At 45.8% G+C, this 18,194-nt stretch overlaps 1 protein-coding gene across 1 annotated transcript in view; it reads right to left on the bottom strand.

Annotated features, from left to right (window-relative positions):
• Nucleotides 1-18,194, bottom strand: part of LOC137655685 (nitric oxide synthase-interacting protein homolog) — a 137,175-nt gene that overhangs the window by 99,114 nt on the left and 19,867 nt on the right. The window contains exon 2 of the mRNA XM_068389644.1: nucleotides 14,638-14,841. Coding sequence (XP_068245745.1) covers nucleotides 14,638-14,818 — 181 coding nt within the window. The 5' untranslated portion in view covers nucleotides 14,819-14,841. The remainder of the gene's footprint in view (nucleotides 1-14,637; nucleotides 14,842-18,194) is intronic.

Below are 18,194 nucleotides of genomic sequence, written 5' to 3'. Positions count from 1 at the left end.
AACGTTAGTTCAACTTTGAAAACAGTACGAGACTATCAAAGAAATTCTTTCAAACTCTGTGGCGGAAATAGCATAATATGTTAACAGGTAAAACCGAAATGACGGGCTCAATGTTAATTAACTTCGGTACCAAGAAAAGACCGCCTACTATTAGGAAGGTCGAATATAAACAAATATAAAAATTAATTTTAATAAGTTTATAATAAAAGGAAGTTAATCGAAGAGGCCTATAAGAGGCGGAGAGATATAAAATAAATCTATAACTTTTGTTAAGCAAAATTAAGAAAGAGAGTCTATACTCTCTTAGACACCAACACTTCCGTCTAAGGGAAGGGTCGGCCATTGAAAGGTGAACGAGAGTTCATACTCTCTTCGTCACCATAATTAATCAAATTAATTCCAAAAGCTAACTAAGCTAATATAGAAGTTTCCAGTAAAGCGACAGCCGAAATCAAAGAGAAATACTTCACCAAAGTCGTGAAAATACTCCAAGAACATAAGCGTATCCCAGAACGTCTTGCCGGAAGCACGACAGAGGAATAATTGAGGAGGTGTCAACAAGAAGTACTTGAGTACCTGGCCACAGGTGGCGCTGGTAAATACACCCCCTTCTAGTATTGTGATAGCTGGCGTATCCCTCCATAGAATTCTGTCGGGCAACGGAGTTGACAGCTACATGATTATCGGGTAAGTTTAATATTGAAAAAGTTCCTTTATTAGAATTAAAACCATTTAAGCTAAGAAAGAATGAACAAAACGATAGAATCGTTCTACTCTTACTGCAACGTGACACCGTGAATATTCTCTCTCTATCGTAACGATAGAGCGCAAGTTGAACGTTCTGAACGTCAACAACTGCAGAGACAAAACAAAACGTTAGTTCAACTTTGAAAACAGTACGAGACTATCAAAGAAATTCTTTCAAAAACATTAAAATAGCATAATATGTTAACAGGTAAAAACGAAATGACGGGCTCAATGTTAATTAACTTCGGTTCCAAGAAAAGACCGCCTACTATTAGGAAAGGTCGAATATAAACAAATATAAAAATTAATTTTAATAAGTTTATAATAAAAGGAAGTTAATCGAAGAGGCCTATAAAAGGCGGAGAGATATAAAATAAATCTATAACTTTTGTTAAGCAAAATTAAGAAAGAGAGTCTATACTCTCTTCGACACCAACACTTCCGTCTAAGGGAAGGGTCGGCCATTAAAAGTGAAAGAGAGTTCATACTCTCTTCGTCACCAAAATTAAATAAAAAATTAAATCAAATTAATTCCAAAAACTTGCTAAGCTAATGATAAAGCTTCCTGAATAGCGAAGGCTAAACTCTAGAGCAAATACATCACCAAATCGTGAGCAATAACTCCAGAATCAACAGCGTATCCATGTAGGTCTAGCCGGAGGCACGACAGAGGAAAAATTGAGGTGGTGTTGACAAGAAGTACTGGAGTACCTGACCACAGATGGCGCTGTGGTGTTCACCCCCACCTGTATAGCGATCGCTGGCGTATCCCGACCGTAGATTTCTGTCGGCAACAGAGTTGACAGCTACATGATTATCGGGTAAGATTAATATTGAAAATTATATATTCACCGGGTAAGTATATTCAAAAATTTATTTTATAATTAAAATATCATTTTTAAATATTTAACTTAGCCGGTGAATATATATAGCTGATTCACACCCAGGGTGGTGGGTAGAGACCAGTTAAATATGTTTACATCTTATGAGCTAAGAGTTTTTATTTCATTTTAGAAGTTATCAATATAACAAAAACAAAATAAATAGGTACCTGGTAAGGAAGTCGACTTAGACGATTACTCTGCCTTATAAGTACGTCTTCCTTACGGAGCCTCGCGATCCTCTTAGGATGCTGACAGACCCCTAGGAGCTGAAGTATCAAGGGCTGCAACCCATACAACAGGACCTCATCAAACCCCTAATCTGGGCGCTCTCAAGAAATGACTTTGACCACCCGCCAAATCAACCAGGATGCGAAAGGCTTCTCAGCCTTCCGGACAACCCATAAAAACAACATTAAAAACATTTCAAGAGACAGATTAAAAGGATATGGAATTAGGGAATTGTAGTGGTTGAGCCCTCACCCACTACTGCACTCGCTGCTACGAATGGACCCAGTGTGTAGCAGTTCTCGTAAAGAGACTGGACATCTTTCAAGTAAAATGACGCGAACACTGACTTGCTTCTCCAATAGGTTGCGTCCATTATACTTTGCAGAGATCTATTTTGCTTAAAGGCCACGGAAGTTCCTACAGCTCTAACTTCGTGCGTCTTCACCTTAAGCAAAGCTCGGTCTTCCTCACTCAGATGTGAATGAGCTTCTCGTATTAACAATCTGATAAAGTATGACAAAGCATTCTTTGACATAGGCAAGGATGGTTTCTTAACTGAACACCATAAAGCTTTAGATTGGCCTCGTAAAGGTTTAGTACGCTTTAAATAGAACTTAAGAGCTCTAACAGGGCATAAGACTCTTTCTAGTTCATTGCCTACGATCTCCGATAAGCTGGGAATATCGAAAGATTTAGGCCAAGGCCGAGAAGGCAGCTCATTTTTGGCTAGAAAACCAAGTTGCAGCGAACAAGTAGCTTTTTCCGACGAAAATCCGATGTTCTTGCTGAAGGCATGAACCTCACTGACTCTTTTGGCCGAGGCTAAGCATACCAGGAAAAGAGTCTTAAGAGTGAGATCTTTCAGGGAGGCTGATTGTAACGGCTCAAACCTGTCTGACATGAGGAATCTTAGTACCACGTCTAAATTCCATCCAGGGGTAGCCAAACGACGCTCCTTGGTGGTCTCAAAAGACTTAAGGAGGTCTTGCAGATCTTTATTGTTGGAAAGATCTAAGCCTCTATGCCGGAAGACCGATGCCAACATGCTTCTGTAGCCCTTGATAGTGGGAGCTGAAAGGGATCGTCCTTTTCTCAGGTATAAGAGAAAATCAGCTATTTGAGCTACAGAGGTACTGGTCGAGGATACAGAAACTGACTTGCACCAGTCTCGGAAGACTTCCCACTTCGATTGGTAGACTCTAATGGTAGACGCTCTCCTTGCTCTAGCAATCGCACTGGCTGCCTCCTTCGAAAAGCCTCTAGCTCTCGAGAGTCTTTCGATAGTCTGAAGGCAGTCAGACGAAGAGCGTGGAGGCTTTGGTGTACCTTCTTTACGTGTGGCTGACGTAGAAGGTCTACTCTTAGAGGAAGACTTCTGGGAACGTCTACTAACCATCGAAGTACCTCGGTGAACCATTCTCTCGCGGGCCAGAGGGGAGCAACTAACGTCAACCTTGTCCCTTCGTGAGAGGCGAACTTCTGCAGTACCTTGTTGACAATCTTGAACGGTGGGAATGCGTAGAGATCCAGATGTGACCAATCTAGGAGGAAGGCATCTATATGTATTGCTGCTGGGTCCGGGACTGGGGAGCAATAGACTGGAAGCCTCTTGGTCAGCGAGGTTGCAAAGAGATCTATGGTTGGTTGACCCCAAGTGGCCCAAAGTCTCTTGCACACATCCTTGTGGAGGGTCCATTCGGTTGGAATTACTTGCCCTTTCCGATTGAGACAATCTGCTATGACGTTCAAGTCGCCTTGGATGAACCTCGTTACTAGGGAGATGTCTTGACCTTTTGACCAGATGAGCAGGTCCCTTGCAATCTCGTACAACGTCAGTGAGTGGGTACCTCCTTGTTTGGAGATGTACGCCAAGGCCGTGGTGTTGTCCGAGTTTACTTCCACCACTTTGCCTCGAAGGAGATACTCGAAGCTTTTCAAGGCCAGATGAACTGCCAACAGCTCCTTGCAGTTAATATACATGCTCCTTTGACTCGAGTTCCACAGGCCTGAGCATTCCCGACCGTCCAGTGTCGCGCCCCAGCCCAAGTCCGAAGCGTCCGAGAAGAGAACGTGGTTGGGAGTCTGAACAGCCAGGGGAAGACCCTCTCTTAGGTTGATATTGTCCTTCCACCAAGTCAGACAAGACTTTATCTTTCCGGAAATCGGGATCGAGACCACCTCTAGCGTCTTGTCCTTTTTCCAGTGAAAAGCCAGATGGAATTGAAGAGGACGGAGGTGTAGTCTTCCTAGTGATACAAATTGTTCCAGGGATGACAGCGTCCTTACCAGACTCATCCACAGCCTGACTGAGCAGCGTTCCTTCTTCAGCATCTTCTGGATGGATAGCAGGGCTTGATCTATTCTGGGGGCCGACGGAAAAGCCCGAAAAGCTAGACTGTGAATCTCCATCCCTAAATACAGAATAGTTTGGGATGGGACCAGCTGCGACTTTTCCAAATTGACTAGGAGTCCCAATTCCTTGGTCAGATCTAGAGTCCACTTTAGATCCTTCAGACAGCGACGACTGGAAGAGGCTCTGAGAAGCCAGTCGTCCAAATAAAGGGAGGCTCGGATGTCCGATAAGTGGAGGAATTTGGCTACATTCCTCATCAGCCTCGTAAACACGAGAGGAGCTGTGCTTAGGCCAAAGCACAGGGCCCAAAACTGGTAAACCACACCTTCGAAGACGAATCTCATAAAAGGTTGGGAGTCTGAGTGAATGGGGATATGGAAGTAGGCGTCCCTTAGGTCTAGCGAGACCATCCAGTCTTCCTTTCTGACCGCTGCTAAGACTGACTTTGTGGTCTCCATGGAGAACTTCGTCTTTGTGACAAAGACATTCAGAGCACTGACGTCTAGCACCGGTCTCCAACCTCCTGTCTTCTTTGAAACTAGGAAGAGCCGGTTGTAAAATCCCGGTGATCGAAGGTCCGAGACTTTGACCACCGCTCCCTTCTCTAGCAAAAGAGACACTTACAGTTTCAGGGCTTGTCTCTTTTCTTCCTCTCTGTACCTGAGAGAGAGATCGATGGGGGACGTCGCTAGAGGGGGTTTGCGTACAAAAGGGATTTTGTACCCCTCTCTGAGTAACTTCACAGATTGTTGATCTGCGCCTCTCTTCTCCCAGGCTTGCCAGAAGTTCTTGAGTCTGGCTCCCACTGCTGTCTGAAGTTGCGGGCAGTCAGACTCTGCCCTTGGAGGACTTGGGTCCTTTCCTCTTCCCTCGTTTCCCTTCGGCACGAGCACCTCCTCTGCTGGAGGCTCTGCCACGAAAGGGCGGAATAAAGCGAGACGCTGGAGTGTCTATCCTCGGTCTAGCAGACAATGTAGGCAAAGGGGGAGCTTTGCGAGCCGAGGACGCAACTAGATCATGGGTGTCCTTCTGAACTAACGATGCGGCAATTTCCTTTACCAAGACTTCAGGAAACAGGCACTTGGAAAGGGGAGCAAAGAGAAGTTCAGATCTCTGGCATGGCGTAACTCCAGCAGGCAGGAAAGAACAGAGAGACTCTCGCTTCTTCAGGACTCCGGACGTGAATGAGGCAGCTAACTCATTGGACCCATCACGGACGGCCTTGTCCATGCAGGACATAATGAGCAAGGAAATATCCTTATCTGCCGAAGAGATTTTCCTGCTCAGGGCTCCTAAGCACCAGTCTAAAAAGTTAAAGACTTCGAAAGCCCTAAATATCCCTTTAAGAAGGTGGTCCAGGTCCGATGGTGACCAACAAACCTTCGAGCGTCTCATGGCAAGGCGGCGGGGAGAGTCTACAAGACTTGAGAAGTCGCCCTGGGCAGAGGCAGGAACTCCCAAGCCGAGAACTTCTCCCGTGGCATACCAGACGCTCGATCTAGAAGAGAGTTTAGATGGGGGAAAGGCAAATGCTGTCTTCCCTAAACTCTTCTTGGACTCTAACCAGTCTCCTAACAGCCGCAAAGCTCTCTTGGATGAGCGTGAGAGAACGAGTTTCGTAAAGGCAGGTGCGGTAGCAGGCACTCCTAATACAAACTCTGACGGAGGAGAACGAGGAGCCACTGAAACAAAGTGGTCCGGAAACAACTCCTTGAATACAGCCATGACTTTTCTAAAGTCCAATGATGGTTGAGTTGCCTTAGGCTCGTCCAGTTCTGAAGGTTGATCGTCTTGTGGTTCAGCAACGTCCTCATCTGATAGTTCCTCATCCGAAAACTGATGAGGAAACGGCAACGGAGTGGGCAACGTCTGGCTCGCTGAGTCCGGTCGCACTGGTGCATGCGTGACGGAGCCGGACGCAACGTCATGGAACTGCTGCACAGTCTGTGAACTGTCAACAACCATGGGTGCGCGAGGACGCACAGCGTCCACCCGAGACTGTCTAGACCGTCTGGGTTGTGCAGTCAACACCATACCGGGTTGCGGAGGTTGACGCACCGCGTCAAAACAAGTCACCTCTGATGGTTGCTGAACGTCCTGAACGTCAACAACCACCTCCGTGCGTCGCCTAACGTCAACGTGCGGCTGGCAACCCACACTGGGTCGCATCGGAGGAGGAACCACCTCAACTGGTAGACGCGAGAAGGTAACCTCAGCGTCAACAGGACGCACAACAGACCGCTTGGAAGGTTGTTGGCCAGAAGGTTCAGCAGCAACCTTCTCCGCATTAAAGTCCTCCATCAAGGACGCAAGCTTGGACTGCATGTCTTGCAGCAAAGCCCATTTAGGGTCTACGGGAGCAGGTGCGGCAACAGACGGGGTTAGCGACTGAGGCGGTACCGCTTTGCCTCTCTTAGGCGGTGAGCAGTCATCAGATGACGGCAACGAGTCCGAACTGACCCAGTGGCTACAACCGGGACGTTGGACTTGTCCTGAAGGGACCGACTTACGTTTTAAAGGTCGTGAGACCTTGGTCCAAAGTTTCTTACGAGAAACACCTTCGGACGACGAGGTAAAAACGGGCTCTCTCGTCTTACATAGGTAGAGGCGATCTTGGGGAGATACGCCTGATACCATGGAGGGAACGTCTGTTCGCTGATCAAGGCCTCTCGAACCCATGCGTCGTACGACATTGCTTCTCCCCTGGGCTTGGGAGCTTGCAAGAGGTCCCGGACTAGGAAGACGACAGGCACGAACAGACGAACCCTCAAGCGCAACACTGTTCACAACACTTTCACTAGGCACTTTATCACTTCCCGCGGCACTTTGGCACTTTAGCTCCTTAACATCCGCCATGAGTTGATTGCGGTCACTTGCAAGGGACTCAACTCTCTCCCCCAAGGCATGGATAGCACGCATCATGTCAGCCATCGATGGTTCCTGAGTGCTAGGAGGGGGGTTAGGAACAACCACTTCAGGTTGAGGGGCATGAGGAGAGGAAAAATCTATCGACCTAGAAGAACTTCTCCTTAATCTATCTCTCTCTAGCCTGCGTGTGTACTTCTCAAATTCGATAAAATCGAATTCCGAAAGGCCCACGCATTCCTCACACCGATCTTCCAATTGACAGGTTTTACCCCGACAATTGGAACAAACAGTGTGAGGGTCGAGAGAAGCCTTTGGAAGACGCCTAGAACAGTCCCTAGCATTGCATTTTCTAAACTTGGGAACTTGTGAAAGGTCAGCCATTTTGAATTGGTCAAGGGAAAATTCCAAAAAACGATCTAAGTCATCAACAATGAATCCGATACAAAAAAGAGTTCAAGGATTTATTTGAAGAAAAACCCTGCACAGCGAAAGCTCAAAACCAAAATAAAGTACTTCACCAAATATGATGGGAAAAACTCCAGTTTTCAATATTAAACTTACCCGATAATCATGTAGCTGTCAACTCCATTGCCCGACAGAATTCTATGGAGGGATACGCCAGCTATCACAATACTAGAAGGGGGTGTATTTACCAGCGCCACCTGTGGCCAGGTACTCAAGTACTTCTTGTTGACACCTCCTCAATTATTCCTCTGTCGTGCTTCCGGCAAGACGTTCTGGGATACGCTTATGTTCTTGGAGTATTTTCACGACTTTGGTGAAGTATTTCTCTTTGATTTCGGCTGTCGCTTTACTGGAAACTTCTATATTAGCTTAGTTAGCTTTTGGAATTAATTTGATTAATTATGGTGACGAAGAGAGTATGAACTCTCGTTCACCTTTCATGGCCGACCCTTCCCTTAGACGGAAGTGTTGGTGTCTAAGAGAGTATAGACTCTCTTTCTTAATTTTGCTTAACAAAAGTTATAGATTTATTTTATATCTCTCCGCCTCTTATAGGCCTCTTCGATTAACTTCCTTTTATTATAAACTTATTAAAATTAATTTTTATATTTGTTTATATTCGACCTTCCTAATAGTAGGCGGTCTTTTCTTGGTACCGAAGTTAATTAACATTGAGCCCGTCATTTCGGTTTTACCTGTTAACATATTATGCTTTTTCCGCCACAGAGTTTGAAAGAATTTCTTTGATAGTCTCGTACTGTTTTCAAAGTTGAACTTACGTTTTGTTTTGTCTCTGCAGTTGTTGACGTTCAGAACGTTCAACTTGCACTCTGTCCTTACGATAGAGATAGAATGTTCACGGTTTCACGTTGCAGTAAGAGTAACCGTGTCTAGCGTTTTGTTCATTCTTTCTTAACTTAATGGTTTTGATCCTAATAAAGGAACTTTTCATTTTGGGAAATATTTCAGTTTTTTCCTTTAACAATAATATGTTTTAACGATATATATGATTGGGCTCTTCTCTCAGGTTCTAAGTCAAGAGAGAGAGAGAGAGAGAGAGATAGAGACGGAGGGAGAAAGAGGAGGATAAACGTTTCATTCAAGCCTGCCAGGCGTACGAGTAACGTCGTTATCGTTTTTGCTCTTCTCCCTAGTCTCTTTAGGGGAAAAAACTAAACGTTTCTAGAGTGATCTAGTGTTTAGTCTCTTTCCAGCCACTGAATTATCTTTCATTAGATTTTTCTGTTACATTGTAATTCTGTTTTCGCAATTACTAACTTTTGAGAAAGGATAGAATTGCGTGTTTCAGGTACAAACCACTTAAAGTTTCGAGTTCAGTGAAATAAGTGCAAACAGAAATCAAAGTGTTAAGTGATTAGCGCAAAGTATGTCAGTGTTGTGCGTGAGGGTACTTCTGTGCGCGCCAGTCGTCCTCCCAGTCCGGGACCTCTTGCAAGCTCCCAAGCCCAGGGGAGAAGCAATGTCGAAGGGCATAAGGGTTCAGCAGGCCTTGATCGGCGCACAGAAGTATCCTCGGTGGTTGTGGGCGTGTCTTACCGAGACCGTCACTCCCACCCGCAGACGATTGAGCCCTTATTTTGCTCGTCTGCAGAAGAGATTTAGGGGAGAAAATAAAGGCAGAGTAACGCTGGTCTCAGGTCTCAAGACCTCTTAAACGTAAAGTCCAGACCTATGCCAGACGTACGAAGTTAAAGTTCAACAACCCGGATGCAGTCATTGGGTTAGCTCTGACTCTCCTCAGTCATCAGTTGAATGCACTCCGCCTAAGAGGAGTAAGGTTCTGCCGCAACAGATCTCTGCTGTTAAGGCTTTACCTCAGCAGACCTTAGTGTCTGCCGACCCCAAGTTGACTCTACTGCAGTCCATGCAGTCACAACTTTCGGTCTTGATGCGTGAGTGTCGGGCTGAGTGTGTTGCGCCTCCGCCTCCGCCTACACTCCCTCGCCTACGCTCGCTCCGCCTGATCGCAGTACCACCTGCCAGGCGTACGATGTTGTGGACTCTACTACAGTCCATGCAAGCACAGCTTTCGGACTTGATGCGTGAGTGTCGGGCTGAGAGTGTTGCGCCTCCGCCTCCGCCTACACTCCCTCCGCCTACGCTCGCTCCGCCTGATCGCAGTACCACCTGCCAGGCGTACGATGTTGAGCCACGTGCTGAGTTTGCTGTTCCCAGTGGTGTTCAGCCTCCGCCTTCCTTAAGGCAACCTTTACAATGGGATCAGGAGGATTATACCTCTCTTCCTCCGCCTCCACTTGCTGCTCCACCAGTGATGCAACACTCGGTTGAGGTACAACAACCTCTCCCGTCCATGAGTCAGTCTCCTCAGCTCTCGCTGCAGCGAGCTCAACCCTCCACAAGGCAAGCACCACAACACCTTAGCCTTGCGCCTCAGGAGCCTCAGCTTGCGAGACATTTACCTTGTTCTGCGCAGCCTCTTCCTCATCGCGCTCCGCTCACACCACAGGAACTGGAACTTGCTACTCCGCTTCCGCCAACCGCTCAGCAAGCGCAACCCTTGGGTTCAACCACTCATGCTAGGAGTCAGCCTCCTCCACCCATGCGCCTTCCTTCTGCTTGTCTTTTATTCAGCCTTTGCAGACTGAGCCTCAGGTGTTCCCTCAACAGAGTCTTGAAGAGGAAACCACAACTATTGTTGTTCCAGCTCGTTCTGACTCTGCTGTTCAGCATACCTTACCTCCATTTTCAAACCATATGATAATGGAGGTTATTTGTATTACTTATAAAAATATATTTGTATTCCTTGCAATATATTTTTAACAAGATCGCAAAATATGGCAAAAATATGAATCATGAGTTATGAATGTAAGGTAAATATTATGTTGTTATTAAAACCCCATGCAAGCATGCATAAAGCACTCTAGCACTGGTCATGGAATTTCTGAGAAATGTTAAACGCCATGCACACGCTCTGCTTTCCTTACAGCAGGCTCTGCTTACAGCAGGCTCTGCTTACTACATGCTCTGCATACAGCATGCTCTGCATACAGCATGCTCTGCATACAACATGCTCTGCATACAGCATGCTCTGCATTCAGCATGCTCTGCATACAACATGCTCTGCATACAGCATGCTCTGCATTCAGCATGCTCTGCATACAACATGCTCTACATACAGCATGTTCTGCATACAGCATACTCTGCATACAACATGCTCTGCATACCTTACCGCATGCTTCTCAGTCACACATCTTTGGTTGTTGCCAACTCACTAGACTGTCAAGCAGTTTCTTAACGTTGCCTTCTAGTCTGCTGCTTTTGCACCAGTGAACCCTCACTGAGAGAACTTAGCTTTTCTAGGATATGGTCCCTGTAGATGAGAAAGTTCTTTTCTCCCTCCTTCTGATATTCCCTTGAGGACTCTGTCATTTGGAGGGAGCCTTTAGCTGCATAACCTCTTATGGACTTTTATTTAAGCATAACATGCTTCCAGGGAAGGTAATGGTTCCACTTCAGTCGCTAATCCCGTCTGTTACCACACCTGCTCCCATAGACCTTGAGCTGTGTTGCATGACATGCAGTCCAAGCTTAGTCCTTGTTAGAGGATTTTTTGTTTACGGAGTCAATGTGTCACGGGGAAGACGTTCAACAACCAACAGAAGTGACTTGTTGTGACGCAGTGCGGCAACCTCAGCAACCCGATAAGGAGTTGTCTGTACGACCCAGACAGTCTAGACAGATTCGGGTTGTCACTGTACTTCCTCGCTTGCCCATGATTGACAGTTCACAGACTGTGCAGCAGTATCATGATCTTGTGTCCGGCTCCGTCAGACGACTGGCTTTTAAGAGCTCCCACAAGTCGTCGCTGTCTGGAGATTTTCAAATGGACTATGGATCTGACCAAGGAACTGGGCCTCCTGGTCAATTTTGAGGAGTCTCAGCTCGTTCCATCCCAGACCATTGTCTCCTTGGGTATGGATCTTCAGAGTCGAGCTTTTCGGACTTTTCCGTCGGCCCCAAGGATCTTCCAAGCCCTAGAATGCATCCAGAGCATGCTGAGAAGGAACCGATGCTCAGTCAGGTAGTGGATGAGTCTAACAGGGACACTTTCATCGCTGGCCCTGTTCATCGTGTTAGGGAGACTCCACCTCCCCCCCCTTCAGTATCATCTAGCTGCTCACTGGATAAAGGACATGACGCTAGAGACGGTCTCAGTTCCTGTTTCCGAAGAGAGGAGGTCTTCTCTCGCGTGGTGTAAGAACAGCTTTCTTCTCAAGGAAGTCTACCTTTGGCTGTTCAGAAACACGACCGCCGTCTCCTCTCGGACGCATCAGACACGGGCTGGGGTGCGACTTTGGACGGACAAGAATGCTCGGGAACATGGAATCAGGAGCAAAGGACACTTCACATCATTTGCAAGAAGTTGTTGGCGGTTATTCTGGCCTTGATAAACTTCAAGTCCCTCCAGCTTAACAAAGTGGTGGAGGTGGACTCTGACAACACCACAGCCCTGGCTTACATCTTCAAGCAGGGAGGGACTCTTTCGTGGAAGTTGTTCTAGATCGCAAGGGACCTACTCATCTGGTCTTAAGATCGAAAGCTAACTGGTAACGAGGTTCATTCAGGGCGGTATGAATGTCATGGCAGATCACCTCAGACGGAAGGGTCAGGTCATCCCCACAGAGTGGACCCTTCTCAAGAATGTTTGCAACAGACTTTGGGCCCTGTGGGGTCAGCCAACCATAGATCTGTTCACTACCTCGATAACCTAGAGACTCCTGTTGTATTGTTCTCCGATTCCAGACCCAGCAGCAGTTCACGTGGATGCTTTTCTGCTGGATTGGTTCCATATCGACCTGTATGCATTCCCGCCGTTCAAGATTGTCAACAGGGTACTTCAGAAGTTCTCCTCTCACAAAGGGACACGGCTGACGTTGGTTGGCTCCGCTCTGGTCCGCGAGAGAATGGTTCTTAGAGGTACTGCAATGGCTGGTCGACATTCCCAGGACTCTTCCTCTAGGAGTGAACCTTCTAAGTCTACCTCACGTAAAGAAGGTACATCCAATCCTCCACGCTCTTCGTCTGACTGCCTTCAGACTTTCGAAAGACTCTCAAGAGCTAGGGGCTTTTCGAAGGAGGCAGCCAGAGCGATTGCCAAAGCAAGGAGAACATCCACTCTCAGAATCTATCAGTCTCAAGGGGAAGTCTTCCGTAGCTGGTACAAGACCAATGCAGTTTCCTCAACCAGTACCACTGTAACCCAGATTGCTGACTTCCTGTTATATCTAAGGAAAGTAAGATCCCTTTCAGCTCCTACGATCAAGGGTTACAGAAGTATGTTGGCAGCGGTTTTCCGCCACAGAGGCTTGGATCTTTCCACCAACAAAGATCTACAGGACCTCCCTAGGTCTTTTGAGACCTCAAAGGAACGTCGGTTGTCCACTCCAGGCTGGAATCTAGACGTGGTCCTAAGGTTCCTTATGTCATCAAGATTTGAACCTCTCCAATCAGCCTCTTTTTAGGACCTCACATTAAAAACTCTTTTCCTCGTGTGCTTGACAACAGCTAAAAGAGTAAGTGAGATCCACGCCTTCAGCAGGATCATTGTTTTCACATCTGAAACGGCTACATGTTCCTTGCAGCTCGGTTTTTGCTAAACGAGCTTCCTTCACGTCCTTGGCCTAAGTCGTTCGAGATCCCAAGCCTGTCCAACTTGGTGGGGAATGATCTGAAGAGAGTACTTTGCCCAGTTAGAGCTCTTAGGTACTATCTAAAAAGGTCTTAACCTTTACAAGGACAATCAGAAGCCTTATAGTGTGCTATCAAGAAACCTTCTTTTCCAAGTTCTAAGAACTCAGTTTCTTACTATTCAGGCTTCTGATTAGAGAAACACATTCTCATCTGAAGGAAGAAGACCTTGCTTTGCTGAAGGTAAGGACACATGAAGTGGGAGCTGTGGCTACTTCAGTGGCCTTCAAACAGAACCATTCTCTGCAGAGTTTTATGGATGCAACCTATTGGAGAAGCAAGTCAGTGTTCGCATCATTCTATCTCAAAGATGTCCAGTCTCTTTACGAGTACTGCTACACCCTGGGACCATTCGTAGCAACGAATGCAGTAGTAGGCGAGGGCTCAGCCACTACATTCCCATAATCCCATAACCTTTTAACCTTTCTCTTGAATACTTTTTATGGGTTGTACGGTCGGCTAAGAAGCCTTCCACATCCTTGTTGATTTGGCGGGTGGTCAATTCTTTCTTGAGAAGCGCCGAGGTTAAAGGTTGTGATGAGGTCCTTTAGTATGGGTTGCAGCCCTGTATACTTTAGCACCTTTGAGTTGATTCAGCCTCCCAAGAGGAACGCTGCGCTCAGTAAGGAAGACGATCTTATTAAAGGCAGAGTAACGGTTCAAGTCGACTTCCTTACCAGGTACTTATTATTTCATTGTTATTGTGGATAACTGATTATATGAAATACGGGATACTTAGCTATCCTTTAGTCTTGTACACTGGTTTTTTCACCCACCCCCCTGGGTGTGAATCAGCTACATGATTATCGGGTAAGTTTAATATTGAAAAATGTTATTTTTATTAGTAAAATAAATTTTTGAATATACTTACCCGATAATCATGATTTAATCAACCCTCCCTTCCTCCCCATAGAGAACCAGTGGACCGAGGAATAATTGAGGAGGTGTCAACAAGAAGTACTTGAGTACCTGGCCACAGGTGGCGCTGGTAAATACACCCCCTTCTAGTATTGTGATAGCTGGCGTATCCCTCCATAGAATTCTGTCGGGCAACGGAGTTGACAGCTACATGATTATCGGGTAAGTATATTCAAAAATTTATTTTACTAATAAAAATAACATGTTTCAACAGCGAGTAAAGTACGTCTTGTCGACACGTCGACAGAGAAGAAAATTGAGTCTTTGTTTACATTGAGTATGGTATCTGGCCGACAGTTGGCGCTGATGGGCACACCCGCAACCTGTATAGCGATCGCTGGCGAGTTTTTTACAGTTTTTTGTCTGTCGAGCAACAGAGTTGCAGCTATATATATTCACCGGCTAAGTTAAATATTTAAAAAAAACAGTATACAGTAGTATTACCTGGAGTTACAACAGGATCACGGCAAGGGTGGAGAGAGAGACTGCAGCAATCAAAATCTTTGACGCCGTCCTTTCCATATCTCATATTGAGAGAGCCATAACCAGAGGCTTTAGCATCCTTTTTCTTTTCATGGTATGAGTACACAGAACTAGCAGTGCAATTTTTTGAATGTCGTGTCATCTTCAACTCTAGTCAAGGAACCCCTACCGATAAAAAAAATTTAATTTCTAAAATACCATAAGTTTTATTTAACTACTTACATAATATGCATTGTATTACATGCTTTGAAAGTGCATCTTTGGCTAATAGACTGAAAAAACTAAAAAATTAAGAGCAAATTTGTATGACTAACCCTTCCATAACATAAGAACTACTAGTACTACAGTACTATTGCCACTAGCCATGGCTGCAATTTTTGTTATTTACTACTTTTGCTTTGTCACCATTAGATATAGAGGAGAGGACAATCAAATAAACATTATATAAATATTGAAATATCACAAATTTTCAAAGTAATTTGTATCTTTCCTAACAATACAGAACAGCACTTAACTAAAACTTAACATTAAAAAATTTTCAAATAATTTTCATTTTTCCTAGCTATACAAACCTGAGTCTTTTACTTATAGGAGATGGATAACAGCGAAGCCTGAAATATGACAAATTTGTAGATAATATGTTATTTTCATTAGTAAAATAAATTTTGGAATATACTTACCCGATAATCATGTAGCTGTCAACTCCGTTGCCCGACAGAATTCTACGGGAGGGATACGCCAGCTATCACTATACTAGAAGGGGGTGTACTCACAAGCGCCACCTGTGGCCAGGTACTACAGTACTTGTTGTTGTCGCCACCTCACTTTTTCCTCGGTCCACTGGTTCTCTATGGGGAGGAAGGGTGGGTCAATTAAATCATGATTATCGGGTAAGTATATTCAAAAATTTATTTTACTAATGAAAATAACATTTTTCAATATTAAACTTACCCGATAATCATGTAGCTGATTCACACCCAGGGGGGTGGGTGAAAAACCAGTGTACAAGACTAAAGGATAGCTAAGTATCCCGTATTTCATATAATCAGTTATCCACAATAACAATGAAATAATAAGTACCTGGTAAGGAAGTCGACTTGAACCGTTACTCTGCCTTTAATAAGATCGTCTTCCTTACTGAGCGCAGCGTTCCTCTTGGAAGGCTGAATCAACTCAAAGGTGCTAAAGTATCAAGGGCTGCAACCCATACTAAAGGACCTCATCACAACCTTTAACCTCGGCGCTTCTCAAGAAAGAATTGACCACCCGCCAAATCAACAAGGATGTGGAAGGCTTCTTAGCCGACCGTACAACCCATAAAAAGTATTCAAGAGAAAGGTTAAAAGGTTATGGGATTATGGGAATGTAGTGGCTGAGCCCTCGCCTACTACTGCATTCGTTGCTACGAATGGTCCCAGGGTGTAGCAGTACTCGTAAAGAGACTGGACATCTTTGAGATAGAATGATGCGAACACTGACTTGCTTCTCCAATAGGTTGCATCCATAACACTCTGCAGAGAATGGCTCTGTTTGAAGGCCACAGAAGTAGCCACAGCTCCCACTTCATGTGTCCTAACCTTCAGCAAAGCAAGGTCTTCTTCCTTCAGATGAGAATGTGTTTCTCTAATCAGAAGCCTGAATAGTAAGAAACTGAGTTCTTAGAACTTGGAAAAGAAGGTTTCTTGATAGCACACTATAAGGCTTCTGATAGTCCTCGAAAAGGTTAAGACCTTTTTAGAAAGTACCTAAGAGCTCTAACTGGGCAAAGTACTCTCTCCAGTTCATTCCCCACCAAGTTGGACAGGCTTGGGATCTCGAACGACTTAGGCCAAGGACGTGAAGGAAGCTCGTTTAGCAAAAACCGAGCTGCAAGGAACATGTAGCCGTTTCAGATGTGAAAACAATGATCCTGCTGAAGGCGTGGATCTCACTTACTCTTTTAGCTGTTGTCAAGCACACAAGGAAAAGAGTTTTTAACGTGAGGTCCTAAAAAGAGGCTGATTGGAGAGGTTCAAATCTTGATGACATAAGGAACCTTAGGACCACGTCTAGATTCCAGCCTGGAGTGGACAACCGACGTTCCTTTGAGGTCTCAAAAGACCTAGGGAGGTCCTGTAGATCTTTGTTGGTGGAAAGATCCAAGCCTCTGTGGCGGAAAACCGCTGCCAACATACTTCTGTAACCCTTGATCGTAGGAGCTGAAAGGGATCTTACTTTCCTTAGATATAACAGGAAGTCAGCAATCTGGGTTACAGTGGTACTGGTTGAGGAAACTGCATTGGTCTTGTACCAGCTACGGAAGACTTCCCCTTGAGACTGATAGATTCCGAGAGTGGATGTTCTCCTTGCTTTGGCAATCGCTCTGGCTGCCTCCTTCGAAAAAGTCCCTAGCTCTTGAGAGTCTTTCGAAAGTCTGAAGGCAGTCAGACGAAGAGCGTGGAGGATTGGGTGTACCTTCTTTACGTGAAGTAGACGTAGAAGGTTCACTCCTAGAGGAAGAGTCCTGGGAATGTTGACCAGCCATTGCAGTACCTCTAAGAACCATTCTCTCGCGGGCCAGAGCGGAGCCAACCAACGTCAGCCGTGTCCCTTGCGAGAGGAGAACTTCTGAAGTACCCTGTTGACAATCTTGAACGGCGGGAATGCATACAGGTCGAGATGGAACCAATCCAGCAGAAAAGCATCCACGTGAACTGCTGCTGGGTCTGGAATCGGAGAACAATACAACAGGAGTCTCTAGGTTATCGAGGTAGCGAACAGATCTATGGTTGGCTGACCCCAAAGGGCCCAAAGTCTGCTGCAAACATTCTTGTGAAGGGTCCACTCTGTGGGGATGATCTGACCCTTGCGGCTGAGCAGATGTGCCATGACATTCATACCGCCCTGAATGAACCTCGTTACCAGCGTGAGCTTTCGATCTTTAGACCAGATGAGGAGGTCCCCTGCGATCTAGAACAACTTCCACGAAAGAGTCCCTCCCTGCTTGAAGATGTAAGCCAGGGCTGTGGTGTTGTCAGAGTCCACCTCCACCACTTTGTTAAGCTGGAGGGACTTGAAGTTTATCAAGGCCAGAATAACCGCCAACAACTCCTTGCAATTGATGTGAAGTGTCCTTTGCTCCTGATTCCATGTTCCCGAGCATTCTTATCCGTCCAAAGTCGTACCCCAGCCCGTGTCTGATGCGTCCGAGAGGAGACGGCGGTCGGGTTTCTGAACAGCCAAAGGTAGACTTCCTAGAGAAGAAAGCTGTTCTTACACCACGCGAGAAGACCTTCTCTCTTCGGAAACAGGAACTGAGACCGTCTCTAGCGTTATGTCCTTTATCCAGTGAGCAGCTAGATGATACTGAAGGGGGGGGAGGTGGAGTCTCCCTAACACGATGAACAGGGCCAGCGATGAAAGTGTCCCTGTTAGACTCATCCACTACCTGACTGAGCATCGGTTCCTTCTCAGCATGCTCTGGATGCATTCTAGGGCTTGGAAGATCCTTGGGGCCGACGGAAAAGCCCGAAAAGCTC

The sequence above is a fragment of the Palaemon carinicauda genome, chromosome 16 (genome assembly GCF_036898095.1).
Source record: "Palaemon carinicauda isolate YSFRI2023 chromosome 16, ASM3689809v2, whole genome shotgun sequence".
NCBI classification, from domain to species: Eukaryota; Metazoa; Arthropoda; class Malacostraca; order Decapoda; family Palaemonidae; genus Palaemon; species Palaemon carinicauda.
The sequence above is the reverse complement of the archived record's forward strand: the minus strand, read 5'-3'. Positions and strand labels throughout refer to the sequence as shown.